A 26873-nucleotide genomic window follows, 5' to 3' on the forward strand; every position below is an offset into this window, starting at 1 on the left:
TGACAGACATACAGCTCTGTTTCCTTTCCCGTAGGCTCCTGTGTCTGTGCAGTCATGTCAAAGTGGCTGGTTGATGGTGAAGTGCTGGTGGGTCAAGGCAGTGGTGAGGCGTTACCCATGAGCCCCAAGCTGCGCAGTCACCCAGTTGGGAGCCCCAGACAGGGCCGGGGCCGAAGTCCACAGACTTCACCCAGCACCAAGGAAGCTGTGTCTGGAAGCCCGCAGGCCGAAACTATGGACAAGGCCAAGGAGCTGTTTGTGTTGTGTGACAAAGACGGGAAAGGCTTCATCACAAAGCGGGACATGCAGGTGAGCGGCTCCTGTGACACAGTCACAGGTGAATGAGAGTCTTGAAAACTGTCATTGTTCCTTTTTATCCCCGCTCTTCCTCATCAGAGGCTACAAGGAGAGTTGCCGCTGTCCCCTGAGCAACTGGAGACGGTCTTTGAAAGTCTTGACCGAGAAAGGAATGGATTTCTGACTCCTGCTGAGTTCAAGGCAGGACTTGGTGAGTGAATTATATTTAAAGGGGTTATACTGTGAAAAAGTTCTTTTTATCTAATATTTACATAAGCTATGGTTGGAAATTCATGTGAAACAGGCTCGTAGTACTGTAATTCTAAAACTGTGGATGTATAAATCCTAGTGCTGTATGGTTAATTCAGACCTGAAATAGCTCCTTTTAGTCCATAGCTGGACTCCTGCTTGCTGTGAGAGAAACTTTTACCTTGGGCTCTTTGCAACACGCTCGCATGATCAGTGATAAAGAGATGGAAGGAGATCTTAGACCCAGCACACATAACAGCACAGATATCACCTGCTTTAGATTTCAGCTAAAGCAGTTGATATTTTTACATGTTCTTGAAGTGGCAAAGGTACTTGCGCTCAGCTGTATGCCCATGGGCCTGTTGGTCTTTAAATCAGGTGTAGTCCACTGCTGCTATCGTGATGCATCATAAACCAAAAGCCCGGTGTCGCTGACCGAAAGGCCCCCCTAAAAATCAGTCCCCCCGATGACGCGGTTCATGGATTATCACCTCGTTTCTGCTTCAAACTGCACTCCAGTCATCATCTGTCTCAGCGACAGATATCTGAAGCTCTAGTACAGCAATCATTTCCACATAAATTCAGCATTATTTCATCATAAAAGGCGCCGGAAGCGATCACAGTGCCGCAGCTAAACGAGCTGCTAGCTGATGCGTTCACTGCGCGTCAGACATTTCAAAATGCCATGGAATTTTGCCTTGTTTCTGCTTAGAACTGACTTTAGAATGATTTAATAGGGTTTACTTTTATCATCTGATGGTTAATAATTCCATTAATTCATTTGATTGCTTTGAGTGAAGAGACTCTGTCTCAGACGTGCTACGTGGTCCGAAATGACACGTGCGCAGATGCAAAAGGTGGACCGATTTTTCGGGGCTGACCGTTCAGTCTGTGACACTGGTTTAAGTCAAGCGGAGAGTTTTTCTGTTGTTTATACGGTGCGTTGGCAGATTTGCGACAGCATACATTGTGCTTGTGAATGCACAGATGTGCAAGTTCTGTTCTGAAATCTTAGCATACATTCTATACAACCGTATACATTGCTTTATTATATTACCTTGAATGCCCACCTCGAGTCCATCAAATCTGTCTACGATCTTGGCGCAACAGACAATAATTCCTTCACCTGGCATGAACTCTTCAAGTTTACAAAAACTCTGCAGTTAGCATCTGTGAGCAAGAAAGACAGCCTTGTACCCCAAATCAGTTGGCCTCACTTGATAAGACCCTACAACACTTGTTCATTTATTGTGTTACTTTAAGTGGTTTATTCTGGATTCTTGGGGCGCAGTTACTGTTAAGTTCACAAACGTCTGTTTTTTTACATTTAACATTTGTTGTTCATTCATTGTGTTTCTTTGACTGCCAAAGGTGAGCTGGTGGGACTGGAGGAGACCACAGAGGAGAGAGAGGTCGAAGCAGAAGAGGAACGGGAACCATTGGACTTGTCCCAGGACACCACAGCGGTTAGATTTGTAAACGTCCTGGGGGAGCTAGGCACAGACAAGCTCTTCAGAGAGTGAGACCACTGTTAATAAAATCATTTTCTCAATTGTTTTGAGATCAGAGGGGATTTTTCACCCAAAGTTGACAATGCAAATGTATTAAGTGTTCAAAATAAATCCTACTATGCAGAGAGTTATACAAATTCACATAATTAAGCCAGTTTGATACTAGACACAGTGGATGAGCCGTCATTTTAATTATTTATAGTGAAACTGCTCAATTAAAGATGTGGGTGTGTTTCTATCAAACCTGAGCTACTTAAAAAATTCCTTAAAACAATGAGAGTTTGTGTCGTATTGGCATTGATTAATCAATACCTTGACTCCAGCACTTGAGAAACTAATTGATCAATCAGAGTGTCTGGTTTTGCATTTGTCCTGAATCAAGAATAAAATCCAGGGTTGACATCTTGGACTTGGGCCATTAGAAGTGTATCTGTATGTGGTAAAAGTGTTGACCCTCTTGAGTCATTCACTTACTTTGGCAGTGACATTTATGTCTCTGGGTCCTCTGCCTTTGAGATCAAGAGACGCCTGAGAAGAGCTCATGATGTCGCTGGACAGTGGTGTTTGGAGATGTAGGCACCTTTGCAGAAGAAAGTCTAAGACTTTGGGATCCTAGTGCTTCTAGTCTTGCCGTGTGCTTTTAAGAGTTGTAGGCTAAGCAGCGACTTAAGGTGATGCCTGGGTGTCTTTAGTACCAGGTCTCTTAAGATGGCCCTTGGGTTCTGCTGGGTTGACTGTGTCAAATGATCAATTATTTAGGGAGACTAAAATGAGGAGAATCACTTACATTATGAAGGAGTGTTAGCTATGACATTTCGGCCATGTGATCTCTGTGGATGAAACGGCATGCACGTGCCTGAGTGTTGAGGACCCCAGGTGCTAGAGACGTTCAAGGGGACGCCCTGGCTGGCTGTGGGAGATAGATTTGCTGTTGAGGTGGGGGTGGACCACGCTTGCCTCAGTAGTTTTCAACCAGGACCCACAGTGGCACCATTTTGTTGTGTGTGCAGCAACACATGGCACTGACACATGCTCATTGACCTGATTTGAATCGATTTACATTCCTCATATTACATTGCAAGTGAAATTTCCCTGCCCCGTGTTCCCTGGAAGACGTCGTGCTCCTTTTTGTAAAGTAAAAATAGTGCTAATTTACTCTCCACGTTATTTTAACCAGATCGACTGTGCTCACTGTATTGTGTCACTTCACATGTGGTCCGCTTGCTGCATGGCAGTCAGCAGGAGCTCTGTTCTCTGTGGTGTGAACTCCAGAGAGAGAGACCAGAGCTGTTGAGCATCCTTGAAGGCATCCTGGTCCATGCAGTCTCCCAGTTACAGGACTCCATCAGAGAAAGAGACAGCCTGGAACAAGCTCTACGCAGGTCTTGCCGGTCTCCTCACTTTCTGCCACACAATGCCTTCAGCTTGTTTTAATGTTTCTTGTTTTGTTTGTTTTTCTTAGGCGAGAGGGTGAGCACGACCAGGTTGTTCGATCCTTATATGAAGAAATGGAAAGCCAAGTGAGAGAGGAGAAAGAGAAACGCCTTGCTCAGGTACAGGCACATTCTGTAACATCAAAGTGTCGGACTGCATAAAGGGAAGGCCTCATCAAAACGCATTTTAATTATTGTAATATTAAGGACAACATTAGACAGAAGAAGAGGGGGCAAGAACTTCAGGAGGAACTGAAGATATGGGAGCAGGATTTGGAGAACGCTCTGAGCAAACAGAAAGAGGTAGGCTTCCAAACATTTCTATAGAGTCCTCGTAGTTTAATGACAGAGTCAACACAATCTCTCTTTGTACACAGCTGGAGTCCATAATTCGGCAACTGAGCTGTGAGCAGGCAAACATCAAGGACCAGAACCAGCAGCTGCAGCGCCTCAATGTGCAGTTACAGGAGCAGGTGGAGAGCAGCAGGGAGCAGCTGCAGGCCACACTGGGCCAGCTCAGCCTGTTGCAGCTCAACGCTGCTCAGGAAGAAATGGCCAAACAGAGGTGAGCACCTACCACGGTGCACCCACCCCCCCCCCCCCCCCCCCCCCCCCCCCCCCGCCACCCCAACAACAAAAATCCTGTTTCATACTTCTGTACACAATCTACATGTTCACTGGTGCATTTTTTTACATCGTTTAGGAAGTTGCACTGACTCTTACACACACACACACACACACACACACACACACACACACACTACAGCTGCTTTAGCTTCATCTTCCACAGCAGTGATTGGTCAGAGGTTATAAGAGGTCTCATGTTGGGTAAATGAGGTTAAGCTTCACCGTGTTTCTGTCTTTTGATAAACTGTTGATGATTAACATAGCGGTGTGGGTGGTCGTAGCTGACGTTATTGGGTCGTCCATTCAGTGAAGGGTCACTGCCTCAAACCGTGGTTAATGCAGTCTTTGTGTCAAAGTGTCCTTCAGCAAGATTGTGAATCACAAATTCTTCCTGGTGTGCAGGTCTGCGCCTTTCATCGACCTTTCTTTGGAATAAAAGTGCTAGCCAAAAGCTTCAATGCAATGTCGTACCCACCAGGGGTGGGTTGTTCATAAGGGCAATTTGGGCGACGCACTGTTAAACGGGAAAAGGAGGGATTTTTTTTTTTTTTTTTTCTTCTGTACGAGTCTACCACTGTTAAGCTGCATTTACAGATAATGACAGCAAGTCACGAATGCCACGAAGTATACGTTCTTGGCCGCTGATCACAAATGTGATGATTCGGGGCAGAGGCATCAGGTGTCCTCAGGGGCTGCTGCAACCTGATACCACGCGTGACGATTAATGGCACGTGTTGCTGGGGAATTATCAGGAACCATTATTCACAGTCAAAAATAATGTTCTGTTGTTGTGCGCTGTTACGCGCGGTAGTTTAAGTTCTGTCACGTTGTGAATGAGGTGAATTGTCTCCACACACCCGCATATTCATCCAGCTGTTGCTGAACAATTCAGATCGCTCCAGTTTGCTCCTCAAAATCCACAGCAGAACTTTGACTGCATGCTTAGTTGGGCTCTGTGCCATGGAGTGGCACAGAGAAGAGGAGACTGAGAGACAGATGTGTGGCTACATGCGGCTGTCGTCTCGCTTGTTTTCCCAAACATCAGGGGCAGCAGCAGCAGGTGGAACACCTGCAGGAGCGCGCTGATGACCACTGGAATGAAACTTTTTTAGCCAAGGGCGTAGGTTTGGTCTCAGCTTTGGTAGGGACAATACCACCCCCCCCGGCCCCCCTGCCCACCACCACCACCCCCTAACCCACTCATACCATTAGACGCACAAGTACAGCATAATACATAACATATGACGACATAATGCTGAATAATTTAACACTTTATTTACAATATTAAGCGTGTAGGCAAACAAACAAATACCTTAAATAACAAAATTGCACCCAAAATCACGAATCTATTCGATAGGCCTACACCTGAGAGAACAAGACAACAAAAAAATACTTGTGGAGCTAACAAAAAAAAAGAAAAGTTTTTGCAACCAAGATGTATAATCTATTCTCTTCATCAATAATGCAGTTGTAGGTATCTGGCAACCTAATTTAAAAAAAAAAAGGGATTTCCAATGATATATATGGTGTATTACGGTAAACGAAGCCTGTGATGTCATAACGCAGAGGAAAAACACGGAAGTTTCACACTAATGCGCCGCTGATTCTCATTACCGCCGTTAGTTCCCCCCTGGCAGATCCCGAGCAGCCGGGAAAGCAGGCCGACTGGGTGACTGTGAGGAGGAAGCGTAGCCCTAAACAGAAGCCCCGTGTACACCGCCAACCCGTTCACATCTTTAACCGTTTTTCCCCACTCGACGATACACCCGCCGAGGATCAAACTCTGGTTATTGGCGACTCTGTTTTGAGAAATGTGAAGTTAGCGACACCAGCAACCATAGTCAATTGTCTTCCGGGGGCCAGAGCAGGCGACATTGAAGGAAATTTGAAACTGCTGGCTAAGGCTAAGCGTAAATTTGGTAAGATTGTAATTCACGTCGGCAGTAATGACACCCGGTTACGCCAATCGGAGGTCACTAAAATTAACATTGAATCGGTGTGTAACTTTGCAAAAACAATGTCGGACTCTGTAGTTTTCTCTGGGCCCCTCCCCAATCAGACCGGGAGTGACATGTTAGCCGCATGTTCTCCTTGAATTGCTGGCTGTCTGAGTGGTGTCCAAAAATGAGGTGGGCTTCATAGATAATTGGCAAAGCTTCTGGGGAAAACCTGGTCTTGTTAGGAGAGACGGCAGCCATCCCACTTTGGATGGAGCAGCTCTCATTTCTAGAAATCTGGCCAATTTTCTTAAATCCTCCAAACCGTGACTATCCAGGGTTGGGACCAGGAAGCAGAGTTGTAGTCTTACACACCTCTCTGCAGCTTCTCTCCCCCTGCCATCCCCTCATTACCCCATCCCCGTAGAGACGGTGCCTGCTCCCAGACTACCAATAACCAGCAAAAATCTATTTAAGCATAAAAATTCAAAAAGAAAAAATAATATAGCACCTTCAACTGCACCACAGACTAAAACAGTTAAATGTGGTCTATTAAACATTAGGTCTCTCTCTTCTAAGTCCCTGTTGGTAAATGATATAATAATTGATCAACATATTGATTTATTCTGCCTAACAGAAACCTGGTTACAGCAGGATGAATATGTTAGTTTAAATGAGTCAACACCCCCGAGTCACACTAACTGTCAGAATGCTCGTAGCACGGGCCGGGGTGGAGGATTAGCAGCAATCTTCCATTCCAGCTTATTAATTAATCCAAAACCCAGACAGAGCTTTAATTCATTTGAAAGCTTGTCTCTTAGTCTTGTCCATCCAAATTGGAAGTCCCAAAAACCAGTTTTATTTGTTATTATCTATCGTCCACCTGGTCGTTACTGTGAGTTTCTCTGTGAATTTTCAGACCTTTTGTCTGACTTAGTGCTTAGCTCAGATAAGATAATTATAGTGGGCGATTTTAACATCCACACAGATGCTGAGAATGACAGCCTCAACACTGCATTTAATCTATTATTAGACTCTATTGGCTTTGCTCAAAAAGTAAATGAGTCCACCCACCACTTTAATCATATCTTAGATCTTGTTCTGACTTATGGTATGGAAATAGAAGACTTAACAGTATTCCCTGATAACTCCCTTCTGTCTGATCATTTCTTAATAACATTTACATTTACTCTGATGGACTACCCAGCAGTGGGGAATAAGTTTCATTACACTAGAAGTCTTTCAGAAAGCGCTGTAACTAGGTTTAAGGATATGATTCCTTCTTTATGTTCTCTAATGCCATATACCAACACAGTGCAGAGTAGCTACCTAAACTCTGTAAGGGAGATAGAGTATCTCGTCAATAGTTTTACATCCTCATTGAAGACAACTTTGGATGCTGTAGCTCCTCTGAAAAAGAGAGCTTTAAATCAGAAGTGTCTGACTCCGTGGTATAACTCACAAACTCGTAGCTTAAAGCAGATAACCCGTAAGTTGGAGAGGAAATGGCGTCTCACTAATTTAGAAGATCTTCACTTAGCCTGGAAAAAGAGTCTGTTGCTCTATAAAAAAGCCCTTCGTAAAGCTAGGACATCTTTCTACTCATCACTAATTGAAGAAAATAAGAACAACCCCAGGTTTCTTTTCAGCACTGTAGCCAGGCTGACAAAGAGTCAGAGCTCTATTGAGCTGAGTATTCCATTAACTTTAACTAGTAATGACTTCATGACTTTCTTTGCTAACAAAATTTTAACTATTAGAGAAAAAATTACTCATAACCATCCCAAAGACGTATCGTTATCTTTGGCTGCTTTCAGTGATGCCGGTATTTGGTTAGACTCTTTCTCTCCGATTGTTCTGTCTGAGTTATTCTCATTAGTTACTTCATCCAAACCATCAACATGTTTATTAGACCCCATTCCTACCAGGCTGCTCAAGGAAGCCCTACCATTATTTAATGCTTCGATCTTAAATATGATCAATCTATCTTTGTTAGTTGGCTATGTACCACAGGCTTTTAAGGTGGCAGTAATTAAACCATTACTTAAAAAGCCATCACTTGACCCAGCTATCTTAGCTAATTATAGGCCAATCTCCAACCTTCCTTTTCTCTCAAAAATTCTTGAAAGGGTAGTTGTAAAACAGCTAACTGATCATCTGCAGAGGAATGGTCTATTTGAAGAGTTTCAGTCAGGTTTTAGAATTCATCATAGTACAGAAACAGCATTAGTGAAGGTTACAAATGATCTTCTTATGGCCTCGGACAGTGGACTCATCTCTGTGCTTGTTCTGTTAGATCTCAGTGCTGCTTTTGATACTGTTGACCATAAAATTTTATTACAGAGATTAGAGCATGCCATAGGTATTAAAGGCACTGCGCTGCGGTGGTTTGAATCATATTTGTCTAATAGATTACAATTTGTTCATGTAAATGGGGAATCTTCTTCACAGACTAAAGTTAATTATGGAGTTCCACAAGGTTCTGTGCTAGGACCAATTTTATTCACTTTATACATGCTTCCCTTAGGCAGTATTATTAGACGGTATTGCTTAAATTTTCATTGTTACGCAGATGATACCCAGCTTTATCTATCCATGAAGCCAGAGGACACACACCAATTAGCTAAACTGCAGGATTGTCTTACAGACATAAAGACATGGATGACCTCTAATTTCCTGCTTTTAAACTCAGATAAAACTGAAGTTATTGTACTTGGCCCCACAAATCTTAGAAACATGGTGTCTAACCAGATCCTTACTCTGGATGGCATTACCCTGACCTCTAGTAATACTGTGAGAAATCTTGGAGTCATTTTTGATCAGGATATGTCATTCAAAGTGCATATTAAACAAATATGTAGGACTGCTTTTTTGCATTTACGCAATATCTCTAAAATCAGAAAGGTCTTGTCTCAGAGTGATGCTGAAAAACTAATTCATGCATTTATTTCCTCTAGGCTGGACTATTGTAATTCATTATTATCAGGTTGTCCTAAAAGTTCCCTAAAAAGCCTTCAGTTAATTCAAAATGCTGCAGCTAGAGTACTGACGGGGACTAGAAGGAGAGAGCATATCTCACCCATATTGGCCTCTCTTCATTGGCTTCCTGTTAATTCTAGAATAGAATTTAAAATTCTTCTTCTTACTTATAAGGTTTTGAATAATCAGGTCCCATCTTATCTTAGGGACCTCGTAGTACCATATTACCCCAATAGAGCGCTTCGCTCTCAGACTGCAGGCTTACTTGTAGTTCCTAGGGTTTGTAAGAGTAGAATGGGAGGCAGAGCCTTCAGCTTTCAGGCTCCTCTCCTGTGGAACCAGCTCCCAATTCAGATCAGGGAGACAGACACCCTCTCTACTTTTAAGATTAGGCTTAAAACTTTCCTTTTTGCTAAAGCTTATAGTTAGGGCTGGATCAGGTGACCCTGAACCATCCCTTAGTTATGCTGCTATAGACGTAGACTGCTGGGGGGTTCCCATGATGCACTGTTTCTTTTTCTTTTTGCTCTGTATGCACCACTCTGCATTTAATCATTAGTGATCGATCTCTGCTCCCCTCCACAGCATGTCTTTTTCCTGGTTCTCTCCCTCAGCCCCAACCAGTCCCAGCAGAAGACTGCCCCTCCCTGAGCCTGGTTCTGCTGGAGGTTTCTTCCTGTTAAAAGGGAGTTTTTCCTTCCCACTGTAGCCAAGTGCTTGCTCACAGGGGGTCGTTTTGACCGTTGGGGTTTTACATAATTATTGTATGGCCTTGCCTTACAATATAAAGCGCCTTGGGGCAACTGTTTGTTGTGATTTGGCGCTATATAAAAAAAAATTGATTGATTGATTGATTGATTACCGTAAGTTCTCATGTAAGCCCTCACTCTGAAAAATTTAACACTGACAGCAAGCCAAGAACCCGTGCTTTCCAACAGCATGCTATATGTTGCATATATTACGGTAAAGTGCGTTCGGTGACTTTTGAAACGAGGCAAAAGTATGAAAAAGAGCGCAAAACTGACAAAAAAGTACAGAGACAGACAGCAAACATAAATGTAGTAATTTCTGAGGAAAAGGCAGGATGTTAGTGTCATTTGTGAAGGTGTGTGTGGGTGTGCAGTTTATTTTAAGTGTGGCGCACAGCATTGTTCGCAAGCCCTCCACCCCGCCCTTCTTGTTTTTCTGCACCGGAGCAGTGTTGCCAGATATGAAATATGAAAGTATCGTACCAAAACCTCAAAATTATCGTATTTTGGGAGAAATGATCGTACACAAACAAAACGCATACAACGTAGCTATTTTAGTGTTTTTTTTTTTTTAATTTCCAAAGAATTTTATGTCACATTTTTAAACAGTAATTATAGTAATGGGGAAACTAGAACGCACTACTAGAAAGATTTTTTTTTTTTCTGTGAAGGGACACAAACGTGTTAATTACCAGACTAGAAAGAGTCGAATTCAACCTTGAGGTCGCTGTCGTCATCCGATGCCATGGCCACTTGTGCAGATTTTGTTGAACACAGAAAAAATGTTGACACCTCCATAAGGAACTTGAACTTTTTTATTTTTCTTGTATATCTCTTTGCTCTTGTGTTTTGTTCGTTTGTTGTTGCATTTGTTCAAATAAAGTTTAAAAAAAAAAAAAGATGTTGGTTGGGGAATCTTCCTGTCACGGCAGAGATTGGATGGGAACTCACTTTGTATGAGAGGGGGCGGGCTTTCAAATGACGTTGTCCCGGGCGGCCAAAGCCTGCAGCAGCCCTGTGTGTGGTGTGTCTTTGATGCCGCCTGAGTGCAACGCCTGCAAAATGATTCTTGGGTGTCACAGAGAGATGCGTGTTTGGGCAACAACTGAAATTATCGTACATTTTGGATTTTTTCCCATTATTGATCGTACATCGTACAAAACTATCGTACAAATACGATAATTATCGTACATCTGGCAACACTGCACCGGAGCCACCCATCCTCTGCGCTCCGGGACCTCCCACTTTACAAATTAAGCACTGCCTGCCACGAGATGCGCTTTGTTTACGTCCATGTGAGAAGAACGTGAGCCAATGAAATTGCAACATGGGTAACCCTGTCATTCTGGCACGTCGAAAACACAAAACGTGACGACTAAAATTATAGTATCGAGTTCGCAAAAAAATAGTGAATGATTTTGTTATATAAACAAAAATGCTAAATATTGGTAGGGACTATTTTGCCATCCCAAAATAATGGTTGTGACTTGTCCCTATGGTCCATATGCAAACCTACGCCCCTGCTTTTAACTGACTTGGCATCGCTGTCCTTCAGCATACTGCAGCAATGAAACTGAATGCGGTGCAGCAGGGTTTAATTGTGCGCATGTCTATTAAGGATCATCACTAATCAAGATGGATCAAGTGGAAGATTTTTTGACAGCCAAAAACATGCTCCACAAAAATCACAAATATCACGCACCAACACGCATCATTAAGAAACCTACTCAGATGCGTTAAGTCACGTTAAGAATGTCAGGAATGTGCCAAGAATGATGCAAATATGGCATTTGTAACACGTCTTGCCTATGTGTAAACACACCATTACAGTGGTTATCAGTGTTCCAGGCTGTTTGATATACCTCTGAATGTCACTGTCCAGTCAGGTCGTGACAATTCTGGTGTCATTTCAGTCAGGTTGAAAGTCGCTCCACCACCGTCTCTCCAGACTCTGATGTAAAATCACTATTTTTCACAAAGTGGCATTTTCAATGCAATCTTTGTGGATTCCGGGTGTGCAGAGCGTGTTATGTGTTTACATCATGCGCAACTGTGAAAAGATATACAGCGATTTTCCAGCAGAAAAACAACAAGGGCTCTTGGGCAAGGTCCATAATCCCCACCTGCTTCCAGTGTGAATAATCAATCAATCAATCAATCAATCAATTTTTTTATATAGCGCCAAATCACAACAAACAGTTGCCCCAAGGCGCTTTATATTGTAAGGCAAGGCCATACAATAATTATGTAAAACCCCAACGGTCAAAACAACCCCCTGTGAGCAAGCACTTGGCTACAGTGGGAAGGAAAAACTCCCTTTTAACAGGAAGAAACCTCCAGCAGAACCAGGCTCAGGGAGGGGCAGTCTTCTGCTGGGACTGGTTGGGGCTGAGGGAGAGAACCAGGAAAAAGACATGCTGTGGAGGGGAGCAGAGATCGATCACTAATGATTAAATGCAGAGTGGTGCATACAGAGCAAAAAGAGAAAGAAACAGTGCATCATGGGAACCCCCCAGCAGTCTACGTCTATAGCAGCATAACTAAGGGATGGTTCAGGGTCACCTGATCCAGCCCTAACTATAAGCTTTAGCAAAAAGGAAAGTTTTAAGCCTAATCTTAAAAGTAGAGAGTGGGGCCACTTCATTTTGATTAACATTTTGCTTGTGAACATTCCTGAATGCAACTTCCTCCCACAGCTTTCCACCCATAACTTATGTAGCGAGAGGAGAAATCTTTCTATTGTATGCTGCCATCTAGTGGAGGTATTGCTGTGTGAGGTAATCAGCAAACAACTAATTGCTTGTCTTGTCTTGCATAATGTATTTAATCATTATCACAAAAATTGCCCTCCTGAGAAATTTTTCAGGAGCTGCCACTGGTATTCACTGTTGTACCATGTAATAGGTCTTCAATACCTTAGCTGTTCCTGAAGATAGTGAGTCATTATTTTAGTGGATTTGATAAAATGCCAGGTGTTTCCACTTGATTTACTCTTTGCTCTCTGAGTCATAGTTGTATTAAGCTTGAGGAGTTAACATAAGGTGTTGTGTTGCATTACTGGGTGGTTGTTGTTTCCTCATACAGACATTCTTTGTTAAGTATTGGAAGCTTTGCAAGTTAACAATCTGTGTTACCATTTTACACACTATGATTTTCATTGTATTTATTTATTTGATTATTATTTTTAACTGTTGGTTTAGATGGACTGGTGACTTTATTGGTCCTGTCCAGTGATTTGGACCTTGCCCTTGTGAAGTGTCTTGGGGCGGCTTGTTGTGATTTGGTGCTATTTAATTGAACCTCCATTCTGTCTCAGAAAATTACACTCATCTTTTTTGCAAGACTTTGTGTTGCCCCTTACCTGCACTGTTTTGAAGTGCTGCTTTTCATGTCCTGTCTGGATGGGAGTAAATTTGTCTTTTTACTCTACATAAATACACTGACAGATTGATTGAGGGTGACATAGGTTGGGGCACAGTCATCATTAACTGCACACATTCAGGAGGAGATGCATTTATCACATTGCATTCTCAGGAGTTAAATATTTAATAACAGTCCTGTTTTTGCTTCTGTCACTTTAGCCCCATTCTCATTTTGGCACTTTGGGAAAACCTGGTGATATTGTGGCCTGTACAACAACGTTACAGGCAACAATGACCCCATAAGCTCTTCCCATGTGTCTCTCTATTTCAAAGGTACAGGAACCCAAATACATGAATGTCACTAAGTAAATGTCTCTTCAAGTTCAACAATTTCAGTGGATATAGATACATTTTTGATGACGGAGTCCAGGAAGTCACTGAAAGGTTGCATCTTAGTTTTGATCCAGGACAATCACAATCCCAGGCACACCAGTTCCCTGCATCAACTACAAACAAAAGTGGTTCATGTAACACTGTATTGCAGTCATGTTGATATGTATGTTTGTATGTATTGGGCTAATTTTTGTAGCATATTTCCACTGTAAAGTCAAATCTTTTGCTGCTTTATTATAGAAAAGTGATGAAGGTGTCTAGAAACATGCAGAAAGAGAAGGAAAGTCTCTTAAGACAACTGGAGTTATTAAGGTAGGTCTGCACACAGTACATGTTTTCAAACATTTTCTGCCCAGCAAAATTGTGACATAAAAAAGTAAAGAATGTAAATCTAGCCTGTGCACTTTTTGTATCTATTCAAACACATTCTAAACATTTGATGGTGTGTGTCAGGGACATGAATAAAAGGCTGCGAGATGAGAAAGATGCCCAGCAGTCACAGAAGAGGGTTAGTCACAGACGCACTGAGTTTCCTCCTGTGCCGTTAACCTATGACCTGTATGAAGACATTTGGACATAGCAGATGTGTCCACGCTAAGCTAAGTCGTGGATTGCTTTCTTGCCTCCTCTGGACAGTGGTTATTTATCTTTGCACCGTGTGATACAGTCACTGCCAGTTAGGATTTGTCAAACTCCGGTGATGTTTTGTCCGAGTGGTCAGTGAACTGAACATTTTTGTCTTAAAACATTTATTCTACTGTTTGTCAACTTCACAGTGTTTATCTTTTTGTGATATACTGTACATATACATTTACATGCACATGAGCTGAAGTAGGTCATTTTAAATTAAAGTGTAGGTGACACAATGTTTAATTTTAGTCTTAAATAATCAAAGGGAAAAAAAAGGCTTTCCCTGTGTGCAGTTACTGAAGAGATAAATATTCGGATTTTGAACTACATACCACTAAAAACCAGGAACTTCGGACGAGTCACAAAATTGGACAAGGAGGAAGTGATGTCAGCGGTAGCACCATTATTTTAACAGTCCCGTTTGTTTTGTTTGCAATTGGACGTATTTCTGTGTGTAAGTGCTTCATTTCTTGAGTTATGCCAGCTCAGTGTGTTGCAGGCTTTTGTTTGAATACACCTGTAGACAGTCAGCTTGTTTAAATTTCCTAAGGATCACGTGTTTATTATTATTTTATTTATGTATTTATTTATTTTGGTGAATTTTAATTGCAGGTGCAACAGCTGCTGCCACTGCATTTCACTCACACAGTAGGCACGTCCTGATCACTTTTTTCTGATGTCAAGGATGATAAACTAACATTTTTTTTAATGAGGCCTTATCAGTTGATTATTACCAAATAGCTGACCAAAAAAAATTGGTTTATCATCTCCGCCGCATGCATGCATCTTTTTTTTTTTTTTTTTTTTTTTTTTTATATCCATTCTGTGTTCTGAAGTCTACCAATATCGTCATTGGTGTCAGACTGAAGGTCTTCCTCCAAGGTTTTGTCTTCCTTATTGTCATCTAAATAAGGCTCAAAGCAATAAGGCTGTATCTGCCACAGCTTCTTCAGAGACATCTTTAGAATCATCTTCAGACTGAACTCCACACTAGAAAAAAAATCGTCTGAGAACAGCTCGACCTCCGACGCGTTTACAGTTGATTTGGGCTTGAATCAGCTGGTGGTGTTCTCCTGATGATGTAGCAACAACATGGCCGTGGCTGACAACTGCAATAGAGTGCAGGCTTCAGACAGCTGTTGTTATTAAGATTGACCTTTCACCCGCGCACTTATTGACTTTTATTGTTCAGGATTTAAAAAAATATCAACATTTCATCATTTTTAGTAGTTATTTGTGTACATTTTTTGGTGTCACCTACTCTTTAAGTTTCTTATGTATCAAACTGCTAATGTAGCATCTTTACTGGTTTTCGCTTTTTCTGAGAAAACCACTGAATAAATACAGCATTCAAAGCTGACAGTTATACGAGGTCTATTAGAAAAGTATCCGACATTATTTTTTTTAAAAACCATATGGATTTTAATCACGTGTGATTGCGTCAGACAAGCTTGAACCCTCGTGCGCATGCGTGAGTTTTTTCATGCCTGTCGGTTGCGTCATTTGCCTGTGAGCAGGCTTTGAGTGAGCACTGGTCCACCCCTCTCGTCTATTTTTTATTGCGAATAAATGTCTGAACGATTTGGAGCTTTGCTGCATCAATTTTTTTCCAGAAACTGTGAGAGAGCTCCAGGTGGACACCATTCGAAAAATTAATGACTTTCAGGGGCGATTTTATGGGGATTAAACAGATTACGGAGTGTTACTGCTGCTTTAAGGGCTGCCCACAACTCCTGAGAGCGTGGCGCGCTCCCGGCCCCCATCGACAGGCTGACACCCCGCTGAAACAACCAGATCATTTCAAATGTGAAAGCTTTGTTGATCCGGGACCTCATCTGACTTTCACAAAAAGGCAGAAGTTGTGGACATCAGCACTTTATTGGCACATTCCACTGTTACAGGAGTTTTTTTTCATGGACAAAGAAGCGGAGGGACGCGCCACTGTGCCGCTCATGGCGCGGCACAAAACCACCTCGGTGTTGGTCTCTCAGGACAGCTTTCAGGTGGATTTCAGACGGATTCCGGTTGCTTTCCAGTCGTGTGAATATCCGATTGTGATTGTGCATGAGCTGGACATGCCCAAACATGTCCTGGAAGGCTTCATCACGGCGTTTCTTTGCGCCGAGCGGCTGCACCGCGATGCGCGGAACTCCTCCGCACGTCTGTCTTAATGTGCGGAAAAAGTGCTGATGTCCATGTCTTTTCACAATTCCTGTGCTAGTCAGATGACATACCGAATCAAGACAGCATCCAGTTTAAAAATGAATGGCACATTTCACTGTTACAGGAGAGTCATGGAAAGAGAAGCGGCTCAACCACGCGTCGCCGCGGAGCTGCATGGCGCAAAGAAATGCCGTGATGAATCCGTCTGAAATCCACCTGAAAGCTGTCCTGAGACCAACACCGAGGTGGTTTCCATGGAAAAAAAAAACTCCTGTAACAGTGGAATGTGCCAATAAAGTGCTGATGTCCACATCTTTTGCCTTTTTGTGAAAGTCAGACGAGGTCCCGGATCAACAAAGCTTTCACGTTGGAAATGATCTGGTTGTTCCAGCGGGGTGTCGGCCTATTGATGGGGGCTGGGAGCGCGCCGCGCTCTCAGGAGATGTGGGCAGTCCTTAAAGCGGCAGTAACACTCCGTAATCTGTTTAATCCCCATAAAATCGTCCCTGAAAGCCATATTAATTTTTCGAACGGTGTCCACCTGGAGGTCTCACAGTTTCTGGAAAAAAATTGATGCAGCAAAGCTCCAAATCGTTCAGACATTTATTCGCAATAAAAATCCACCGAGAGGGTGGATCACACCTCACTCAAAGCCTGCTCCCAGGCGAATGACGCAACCGACAGGCATGAAAAAACTCACGCATGCGCACGAGGGTTCAAGCTTGTCTGACGCAATCACACATGCTTCAATTCAATATGTTTTTTTAAAAAAATAATAAGGTTGGATACTTTTCTAATAGACCTTGTATACATGCATACAAAGTAGCATTTCCTTTTGTTTTTATTGTCTGACATTTCATGTGTCTGTCTGGATGTAGTTTCTGAATAACGGATATTTCAGCTGTATGTGTTTTATCACAGTGATCACCTGCTGGTTGTTTGTTTATTTTGCCAACTTATCAAATAACTGTATTATTGATAAATAATAATGATGTTAAATACTTTTTAGCAGAATAAACTTTTATTGGACTGAATTCTTGTTTTTCTCATGTTCATATCAAATTGTTTGCCTGTGCAACAAATTTATAACAACATATAAAACTGAAGTTCTCTGGAAATTTTTACCGTAACGCACAACATATTGAAGACAACAAAAATCTTAACTATGCTCATTTCTTCTGCCTCATTTTCTGTAAACACCTTTTTAGAATCCTAATGTCAAACAGAGTTTGCAGAAGAAAGGGTCAATCATAGGTAACTACTTTCTGCAAGACAAGCCACTGAAAAGGTTTGTATGAGAACGCTGGTCTGACTTTACTTTTTCACTTTAGCAGTTATGTGCTCAATTGCTGCAGGAAGCAACTAATTATTTGCATTTATCGAAGAGAGCTGAGCTCAGACGGTGAGCTGGAACAGGGCGGAGACATGCCAGTTTCACCCAAGAGACACCAGCTGTCATCCACGGTCTTGTGTGAAAGTGCTGATGGCATCCAAGTTCAGGTAGGTCGAATGATGAATTTATACGAACATTATCAGTTTTCGGAGCCAAAGAGTGAGAATTATGATGATGACAGTCGGCCAAAAATGCTGACGTTACATTGGATTACAAATGTTAAGTTTGATCGCTTCATCTAAATTTTAGAGTAACGTTGTCAGCCCTCAGCGAGTGTTCAAGGTGGTGTTCCTGGGTAACTCCGGTGTGGGAAAGAGCTCCTTCATCCAGCACTACAGCTCAGGACATTTCTCCTGCCCAATGAGCGCCACCGTCGGTAAGCCTTCCTCCAGTTAATCACATCACACTCGCCGGGGTACATGTAAGAAAAGTGTTTTTAATATGTGCGAGAGGCTTTCTTCCCTCAAGGAATAGACTACAGGATGAAGATACTGACTTTGGGCTCCACCACTATCGCGCTGCAGCTCTGGGACACTGCAGGACAGGAAAGGTCAGACACAATACAGTTGTTCTGATATTTATCTGTTTGTTAAATCTGCAGTGTGTAGGATTTAGTGTCATCTAGTGATGCTGTTGCCGGTGTTAGATAATATCTGTGCTAATTCTTTATTCTACGTTAGTTATCAAGTGTTTGTGTTATTTGTTTGGAAGTGAGTTAAATTTTACTTCATTGTATGTCCAAGTTTCTGACACAGGGAGAGCTCCCCCTGTTGGTGAGAGCCAATAACATTAGAAATGTGAGACTAAATTACACCTACTGTGATACCCACAAGGTATAAAAAAAAGTGTTGTATGACTCATTTTAGGGGCCTTTCACAAGATGGACACTGTCTGTGAGGGTCCCAGGCTTGGTTTCTAACGTGACCTTTGATAAACTCAAAATGAGGAATATAATGGTTTGGTTTTTGGTAAGGGGCATAATTTTGTTTCTTTCATGTTTTCATGTTTTTTGGTGACTGAGATTCATGTTCCCTGGACTTCTCTTGTGATAACTAATATGTCCAATCCTCTATTTAATAAAATTAAGGGTTCTCAAAGTTTTACTAATACTTGTACTGTAGACAGTGTATAGGAGAGCAACCACTGTTTCATCTGCTTTTTTAAACATTAAATTAATTAAGAGAACATTTCAGAGTGACCTTTTACTGTGGCCAGCCTAAGGCACACTTGTGCAATAATCATGCTGTCTAATCAGCATCTTGATATGCCACACCTGTGATGTGAGATGGATTATTTTGGCAAAGAAGTGCTCATTAACATAGATTTAGACAGATTTGTGAACAATATTTGAGAGAAATAGGTCTTTTGTGTATATATTTCATGAGCGCAGTTCAGCTCATGAAAAATGGGAGCAAAAATAAGTGTTATGTTTATATTTTTGTTCAGTGTAGTAGCAGGATGCAATACAATACCAATGCAATTTAATTTAATGCCAATGCAATTACTTAAAAATATAAGATGGACTTTTTCCCCATTTTTCTTTAATGTAAGAATTTACTAGTTTAATACCAATTCAAGACCATAAAAATGTACAGAAGATTTTTTTTTCAGTCAGTGAGTGAATTCTTTGTATTGCAAACTTCGTGAAAAGAATGTGATTAACCTTAAGAAAAAATATTTTATTTTCTGGCAATTCCACAAAACTGGAGTTGAGTCAGTAGCCTTCTAATATGTAGACCTAGGTTCAAATCCCACTCATGCTACCTGTCTAAGTCCTTGAACAAGACACTCAGTCTACATTGTCTCAGTCCACCCAGCTATAAGCTGGTACCGGCCTCAGCTGGGGAAATAACCTGCGTTGGACTGGTGTACCATCTAGGGGGAGACATAGACTCTCATCTGCTTGATGCTCAGGAATCCAGAGATAAGCACAGACACCAATGGGCCTGTAGGAGTAAAGCCAGACTAGAACGTTGACCTGTGGGGAACCATGGGTTCTTAATGTGGTCATTTGTACTATATATGAAGGACAGCTGACTTTGGGGGAAAATTTGTATTAACACTGAAAAATTTCTTGGCTTTTATGACAGCCTTTATTGAAGGTTTAATCTGTTTTCAGTTCAATTTTCTAAAATGAACTTTTGTTATCAATAAACTTTTATATTCCATGTAAAGAAATTTCGACTAGCTGAAGTTTTATATTTGCACTTTGACAGTGCTTACATTAGATCAATTATTTATTTATTTATTTGTTTGTTTATTTTTGGCCTGTGTGAGACACTGTTGAGAGACAAGTGTATTTATATTTTTGTGAAGTGTATGAATGGTTCATTCTAAGCTTATGAAACATTGATTCATTGTTGCCAATAACAGGATTTTTCTTGCCTGGAGTTTTTCAACAGATTTTGGGTAATTTGGGGGCACTGAATCCGAATCTGGTGCCAATCACATGATACTTTTGAGATATAAAAATGTATTTCTCTTATCAAACAGTGAAGCAAAAGCTGGAGTCTTGCACACCTCTTCAGTGGCATAAATGATATTACGGCTCTTGTTCATATTTTGCGAACCTGGTTTAAAAACTATGCTTTTGAAGCTGCTTTTGTGCATGATTAGTGGTGTCAAACTCGTGAGCGAGCAACTTTTGCGTAATCCATCATACGGAGCATGCAGATTGCAAAAAACATGATGTGATAGAGGAAATCTGAGCTCAGATTCAGCACCCCAGAATTATCCTAAATCAGTTCTTAAAGTCCATGCAAGAAAATTTTTTTGTTGTTGACCAGTGAAATTATACACTAATGAACAGATGTTATGAAGTCTATATTCCAATTCTGCTAATAAACACACAAATCCTGCACACTGTAGCTTTAATAGCTTTACTAATTTAACAGTATAATTTAATTTTTTTTTTTTAAGGCTTCATTTGTTACTGATAACTCCATTGCCCCCCCACCCCCACCCCCCACGCATTTTGGATGCTGTTTTGTATCACTTTATGTTCTCACCATGATCTTTTCAGGTTTCGCAGCATCACTCAGCAGTACTACCGTAAGGCTGATGGTATCCTCGCCATGTATGACGTGACTCAGTCCCCTTCCTTCACCGCTGTCAGAGGATGGATTGACTCTGTGAAGGTGAAAATGGCCAGAAGTCGTGTTTAGTTTGATGTTAAACATATACAAAACCAAAAGGGAAGCACACAACAGGGCAGCGCAGTCTTGTTTGAACCCGTGTAATATCACTGGATTTGACCACTTCCGGGGACAGCCTGCCATTGCGCAACATAAACGCAGCATCACTTCACATGGAAAAATGGTGTGCTGTTTTGTTTTTGGCTGCAATCATGAAAGCAGTCACGAAAAGTGCAGTTTTTTCCCCAGGTCCCAGTGGAGAAGGGAAGACAAAGGAAATGGGAGATTAGATTAGATAGAACTTTATTAATCCCTTGGGGAGACTCTCAGGGAAATTTAGGTTCCAGCAGTATTGTATAGCAGCACACAGGTTAAGAAGCACACAGAGTATCAAAAGTGGGGAAAAAAAGGAAAACAGTTGGCAGATATAAATATGAATACACAATATAAATACAACCCCAGTTCCAATGAAGTTGGGACGCTGTGTAAAATGTAAATAAAAATGGAATATAATGATTTGCAAATCCTCTTCAACCTATATTCATTTGAATACACCACAAAGACAAGATATTTAATGTTCAAACTGATAAACTTTGTTGTTTTTGTGCAAATATTTGCTCATTTTGAAATGGATGTCTGCAACACGTTTCAAAAAAGCTGGGACAGTGGTATGTTTACCACTGTGTTACATCACCTTTCCTTCTAACAACACTCAGTAAGCATTTGGGAACTGAGGACACTAATTGTTGAAGCTTTGTAGGTGGAATTATTTCCCATTCTTGCTTGATGTACGACCAGTTGTTCAACAGTCCGGGGTCTCCATTGTCATATTTTGAGCTTCATGATGCGCCACACATTTTCAGTGGGCGACAGGTCTGGACTGCAGGCAGGCCAGTCTAGTACCTGCACTTTTTACTACAAAGCCACGCTTTTGTAACAGGTGCAGAATGTGGCTTGGCATTGTCTTGCTGAAATAAGCAGGGACATTCCTGAAAAAGATGTTGCTTGGATGGCAGCATGTGTTGCTCCAAAACCTGGATGTACAGATGTGTAAGCTGCCCATGTCATGGGCACTAACACACCCCATACCATCACAGATGCTGGCTTTTGAACTTTGCGCTGGTAGCAATCTGGATGGTCTTTTTTCCTCTTTTGTCCAGAGGACACGATGTCCATGATTTCCAAAAACAATTTCAAATGTGGACTCATCAGACCACTTACTTTTCCACTTTGCGTCTGTCCATTTCAAATGAGCTCGGGCCCAGAGAACGCAGCGGTGTTTCTGGATGTTATTGATGTATGGTTTTCACTTTGCATGGTAGAGTTTTAACTTGCACTTGTAGATGTAGCGACGAACTGTTAACTGACAATGGTATTCTGAAGTGTTCCTGAGCCCACGTGCTAAGATCTTTACATAATGATGTTGGTTTTTAATGTAGTACGCCTGAGGGATCGAAGGTCACGGGCATTCAATGTTGGTTTTCGGCCTTGCCGCTTACATGTAGAAAGTTCTCCAGCTTCTCTGAATCTTCTGATTATATTATGGACTGTAGATGATGGAATTCGTGAATTCCTTGCAATTGAACATTGAGAAACATTGTTCTTAAATTGCTGGACTTTTTTTTTTTCATGCAGTTGTTTCCAAAGTGGTGATCCTTGCCCCATTTTTGCTTGTGAATCGCTGAGACTTTTGGGGATGCTCCTTCTATACCCAATCATGACACTCACAATTAGTGTCCTCAGTTCCCAAACGCTAATTGAGTGTTGTTAGAAAGAAAGGTGATATAACACAGTGGTAAACATACCACTGTCCCAGCTTTTTTGAAATGTGTTGCAGGTGTTCTCTTCTCTGCCACCATCACCAGAGTCCAGCTTCATGCCAGCCATGGAGCCAGCCCGCCTGATCAGTTAGTCCAGCCTGGATGGTTGAGTGGTTAGCACTATTGCCTTACAGCAAGAAGGTCATGGGTTCGATTCCACCTGTGGTCTTTCTGTGTGGAGTCTGCATGTTCTCCTGTGTTCGTGTGGGTTTCCTCTGGGTACTCCTGTTTCCACCCACATTTAAAGATATGCAGGTTAGGTGAACTGGAAACTTTATAAATGTCCAGGTCTCCCTTGCAAAAGAGGTGTCAGTCTCAATAGGACTAACCTGGTTAAATTAAAATGTGTCCTTCATGGATGTGCTGCCCTCTGAGCACACCACAGTGTAGAAAAGGACCCTGGCTACTACGGAGTGGTAGAACATCTGCAGGAGTTTTCTGCAGATTTTAAATGACTGCAGCCTCTTCAGGAAGTACTGCTCTGTCCCTTCCTGTACAGTAGGTTGGTGTGGGTTGTCCAGTCCAGTTTGCTGTCCAACCACAGCCCAAGGTACTTGTAGGAATCCACAGCCTCCACCTCAGCTCCCCGGATCAGAACTGGTCCCGGACTTGGTTTGGGCTTCTCAAAGTCAATGACCAGCTCTTTTGTCTTTGAGGTGTTGAGCTGTAGATGGTTTGTGTGGTACCAGGCAGCAAAGTCTTTCACTAGGCTCCTGTACTCCTCCTGTCTGTCATCCCTGATGCATCCAACAATGGTTGTCATTTGCGAACTCCTGGATGTGCCACAGCTCAGAGTCGTAGCAAAAGCCAGAGGTGTACAGGGTGAAGAGAAGAGGGGCCAGCACTGTGCCCTGGGGTGCTCTGGTGCTGCTGATCAGTGTTGGATGCGGTGTCCCTCAGCCTGACATACTGCAGCCTGTTGGTGAGGTAGCTGGAGATCCAAGTGACCAGGTAGGGGTCCACTCACATCCTGTTCAAAGAAGTGGCTTCAGGACAACTTTGTGAATGTCATTGAGTGGCCCAGCCAGAGCCCAGTCCTGAATCTGATTGAACATCTCTGGAGAGATCTGAAAATCGTATGAAGCTTGAGAGGTGCTGCAAAGAGGAATGGGCAAAACTGCTCAAAGATAGGTGCGCCTAGCTTGTGGCATCATATTCAAGACCTGATGCTGTAAATGCTGCTAAAGGTGCTTCAACAAATTGTTGCGCAAAGGGTGTGATTACTTATGTATATGTGATTTCCTTTAAATTTGAAAAAATGTAAAAAAAAATAAAAAAAACCCACTTATGTTGTCATTATGGGGTGTTGTGAGCAGACTTTTGAAGGGAAAAATAAATTTACTACATTTTGGATAAGGCTGTAACATAGAATATGGAAAAAGTGAAGCACTATGAATACTCTTCGGATGCATTGTACATATGGTATATGCAGTGACCCTTTTTGTGGAGCCCTTCAGTGCCTCAGGTTTATGCTGGTATATAGCCATAACAATTCAGTGTCTTTGTGTTGATGTGACTGGACCCAAACCAGGCTCGACCCATCAGGTCGGACCTGGTTTGGGTATCTATGCTTTATTCTGTATAATAACTACAGAATAATCCGTTACAGTTTCAGAAATACTGATAAATTAAATTGGCAAGAAACCTCCTTTTTTTCTTTTCTTTTTTTTTTTTTTTTTACTCCATGTTTTGTCTGTCTACATCTTTTTGTTAGAAAATGGAATAAAATAAACCAAGGTTTAATCCAAATTTCTTTTAGTTGTTTCCGGACAGTCGTATTTTCTCTCACCGTTTTAGTTTATATTTGCCATTGGTACGATGGCAATGCTTAAGTTCAGCGTCTGCTGCCTCTACTCGTATACGAATGTCATTTAAAAATGAACATACGTTTTTGTTTTTGAAAGATGAAATCCTAGTATAAATATCATTTCAGTGCTTAGAAATTTTGTGGTTACTGTTTTTGGTGTGGGTGTGTAGACTGCTTGTATATTTTTAAAACTTGGTGACTCAGAGTACCACCAGAGGGAGCTCACGTACCACCAGTGGTACACATACCACAGTTTGAGCTATTCTGAGCCCGTAGTCGGTTTTGACCTAATCAGTACGACTTAATCCTATTAGCTCAACCAACAATTTGCATTACTTTTCACCAAAACTGGAGCAACTTAAATGTTTGACCCCTCTACAAACTGAAACGGACTGTTACCGTTTTTGCTGTTTTTAACGCCATAACTCCACAATATTCAGCCATAGATGGTCCACACTATACTTTTCTGCAATCTTTATGCTCAGACAAATAATGTGGTATATTTTTCAGTATAAATGGAGCATTTTTAGATTCTGACTCCTGCGTAATTCTTTGTTGACCCCTACCAACTACAGTTGCCACCCGGAGATGGCCATCATACATTTTTGTGTAGGTCATCAGGGTTCTAGTCACAGTGGGTGGCACTGGGCGGCTCTGCCCAGTCCTGCAAATTTCTGCCCAGCTCTCAGGTTCAAATTGGCTGTGTTGCCCAGCACAGAATTTCTGAAAAATGAACTGAAATGTTGCTGAAAATGTACCAATTGGATCATATTTAAAGCTTAGAGTCATAGTTTTGCAATTTTAACCCAATAATTAAAGTAATAAATATATTTCTCATTTTCTTCTCATCAAATTACAAACAGCAGAGATCAGAGAGTCAGCGCGTTCTGTGGCCACAGCAGTATGCTGTGAAGTGCCGCAGCTGGAAACAGTGTCTCTGCTCTGAACTGAAGAAAACAAAAGCCGCCATGAGAGAGAGAGAGAGAGAGATCAGTGAAAAGAAAGTGAAACTCATGCACAGTTTTTCCCATTTAAAAGAGCAGGTTTGACAAATCAGTCCAGCTTCAGGTCTTGTTCAGACAAGGCAGTTAGGTGTTATATTGTTTAAAAAGAAAAAGTAATGCAGTCCCACTAAAATTGTTGAAACAAAAATCTCAGGATGACAGAAAAACTGCCTGCTTCACTGGATTAAAAGCTACTGTGTGTCATTTTTAAAGAGAGTAAATGATGTGTCCATTAAATACTAATGTGATAACATTTTCAGTGTTATTTAATTTATTAATTTGGACTTTGACAAACTTGCAAAAAATAACTTTGATCTTACATATATTACAACATAAATATAATTTTTTTTATTATTATTATTCTTGCATTCAATACATCTAAAACCAACGAAAATGAGTTAAAATAAGGTTTGCCAAGAATGTTTTAGGGGTATAAAACCATATAGCTTTGGGGGGGCCATGGATCCAGGGGCCTGTGGTCCCCAAAGCTATGAGCCAGGATCACATTTACCCGGCACTAAAATGGTCCTAGCTAGAACCCTGTAGGTCATAATACACTGAGGTTCGATTGTTTTGTCATCTTAAGTGCCACCGACAGCTTGCTTGGCTCATGGACTGTTCTTATTTGGACTTGTGTAGTAAATGCATCATTAGTCACTGCTGGCATCTCTGTGGTTTGCTTTCAACGTTAATGCATTGACCAGCATGCATTCTGACCTCTTAGAAGTCTGTTGCAGGAGAAGATGTGTGAAGATGCCGTGCTAATGTTGCTGGGGAACAAACTGGACCTGGTAGGCAGTCAAGGGAGAAAAGTCACGACACAAGAAGGGCAGACATTGGCACAGGTGAATGTTCTGTGATTTCCTCAATGTGTGAGCAGCACACAAAACACCTTTGGACTAAATATTATTTTTGTTTTTTACATTCCTTGTAGCAGCAGCAGGCTGTGTTCTACGAGTGCAGTGCCAAGACGGGATGTAACATGGAGGAGCTGATGACTCACCTGGCCGGGTATGGCAGCTTGTATCTTTACTACAGTGAAGTATATGTCCCGCCCTGACACCTGCAGCATTTTGTTGGTGGTCTTAGTCTCAAATGTTTTTCTATCAAGAGCGTTTTAATGCACAGTGCAGAATAAATGCACAAATATTAGTGTATGCTTTTGGGTGAATTCACAGCTCATTTTCTCCTCATTTTAGGATGTTACTTTCCCAGCATGACCGCCAGTGTGGAGATACATTTCTACTGACTGAAGAGGCCAAAAGAGGCTGCTGCACATAGAGAGCTTGTCTCCAGACCAGGAGGCTTTTTTCTTTTTGTTCCTCTTCTCCTACTGGGAAGATTTGTTGACTGAATATTTTGCATTCAATAAAGGATATATTTTT

At 41.7% G+C, this 26873-nt stretch overlaps 1 protein-coding gene across 1 annotated transcript; it reads left to right on the forward strand.

Moving 5' to 3' along the window:
- Positions 1-26797, forward strand: cracr2b (calcium release activated channel regulator 2B). The gene is made up of 17 exons (XM_034176379.1): positions 1-309; positions 397-508; positions 1918-2065; positions 3293-3439; positions 3520-3610; positions 3698-3793; positions 3868-4055; positions 13778-13849; positions 13991-14045; positions 17539-17618; positions 17716-17830; positions 17973-18099; positions 18192-18273; positions 20746-20860; positions 26226-26333; positions 26423-26499; positions 26688-26797. The coding sequence occupies exons 1-17, from the start codon at positions 55-57 to the stop codon at positions 26767-26769; spliced, it is 1950 nt and encodes a 649-aa protein (XP_034032270.1). The 5' UTR covers positions 1-54; the 3' UTR covers positions 26770-26797.
- The last annotated feature ends 76 nt before the right edge of the window (positions 26798-26873 follow it).

This window comes from Thalassophryne amazonica, chromosome 8 (genome assembly GCF_902500255.1).
Source record: "Thalassophryne amazonica chromosome 8, fThaAma1.1, whole genome shotgun sequence".
Lineage (NCBI taxonomy): Eukaryota > Metazoa > Chordata > Actinopteri > Batrachoidiformes > Batrachoididae > Thalassophryne > Thalassophryne amazonica.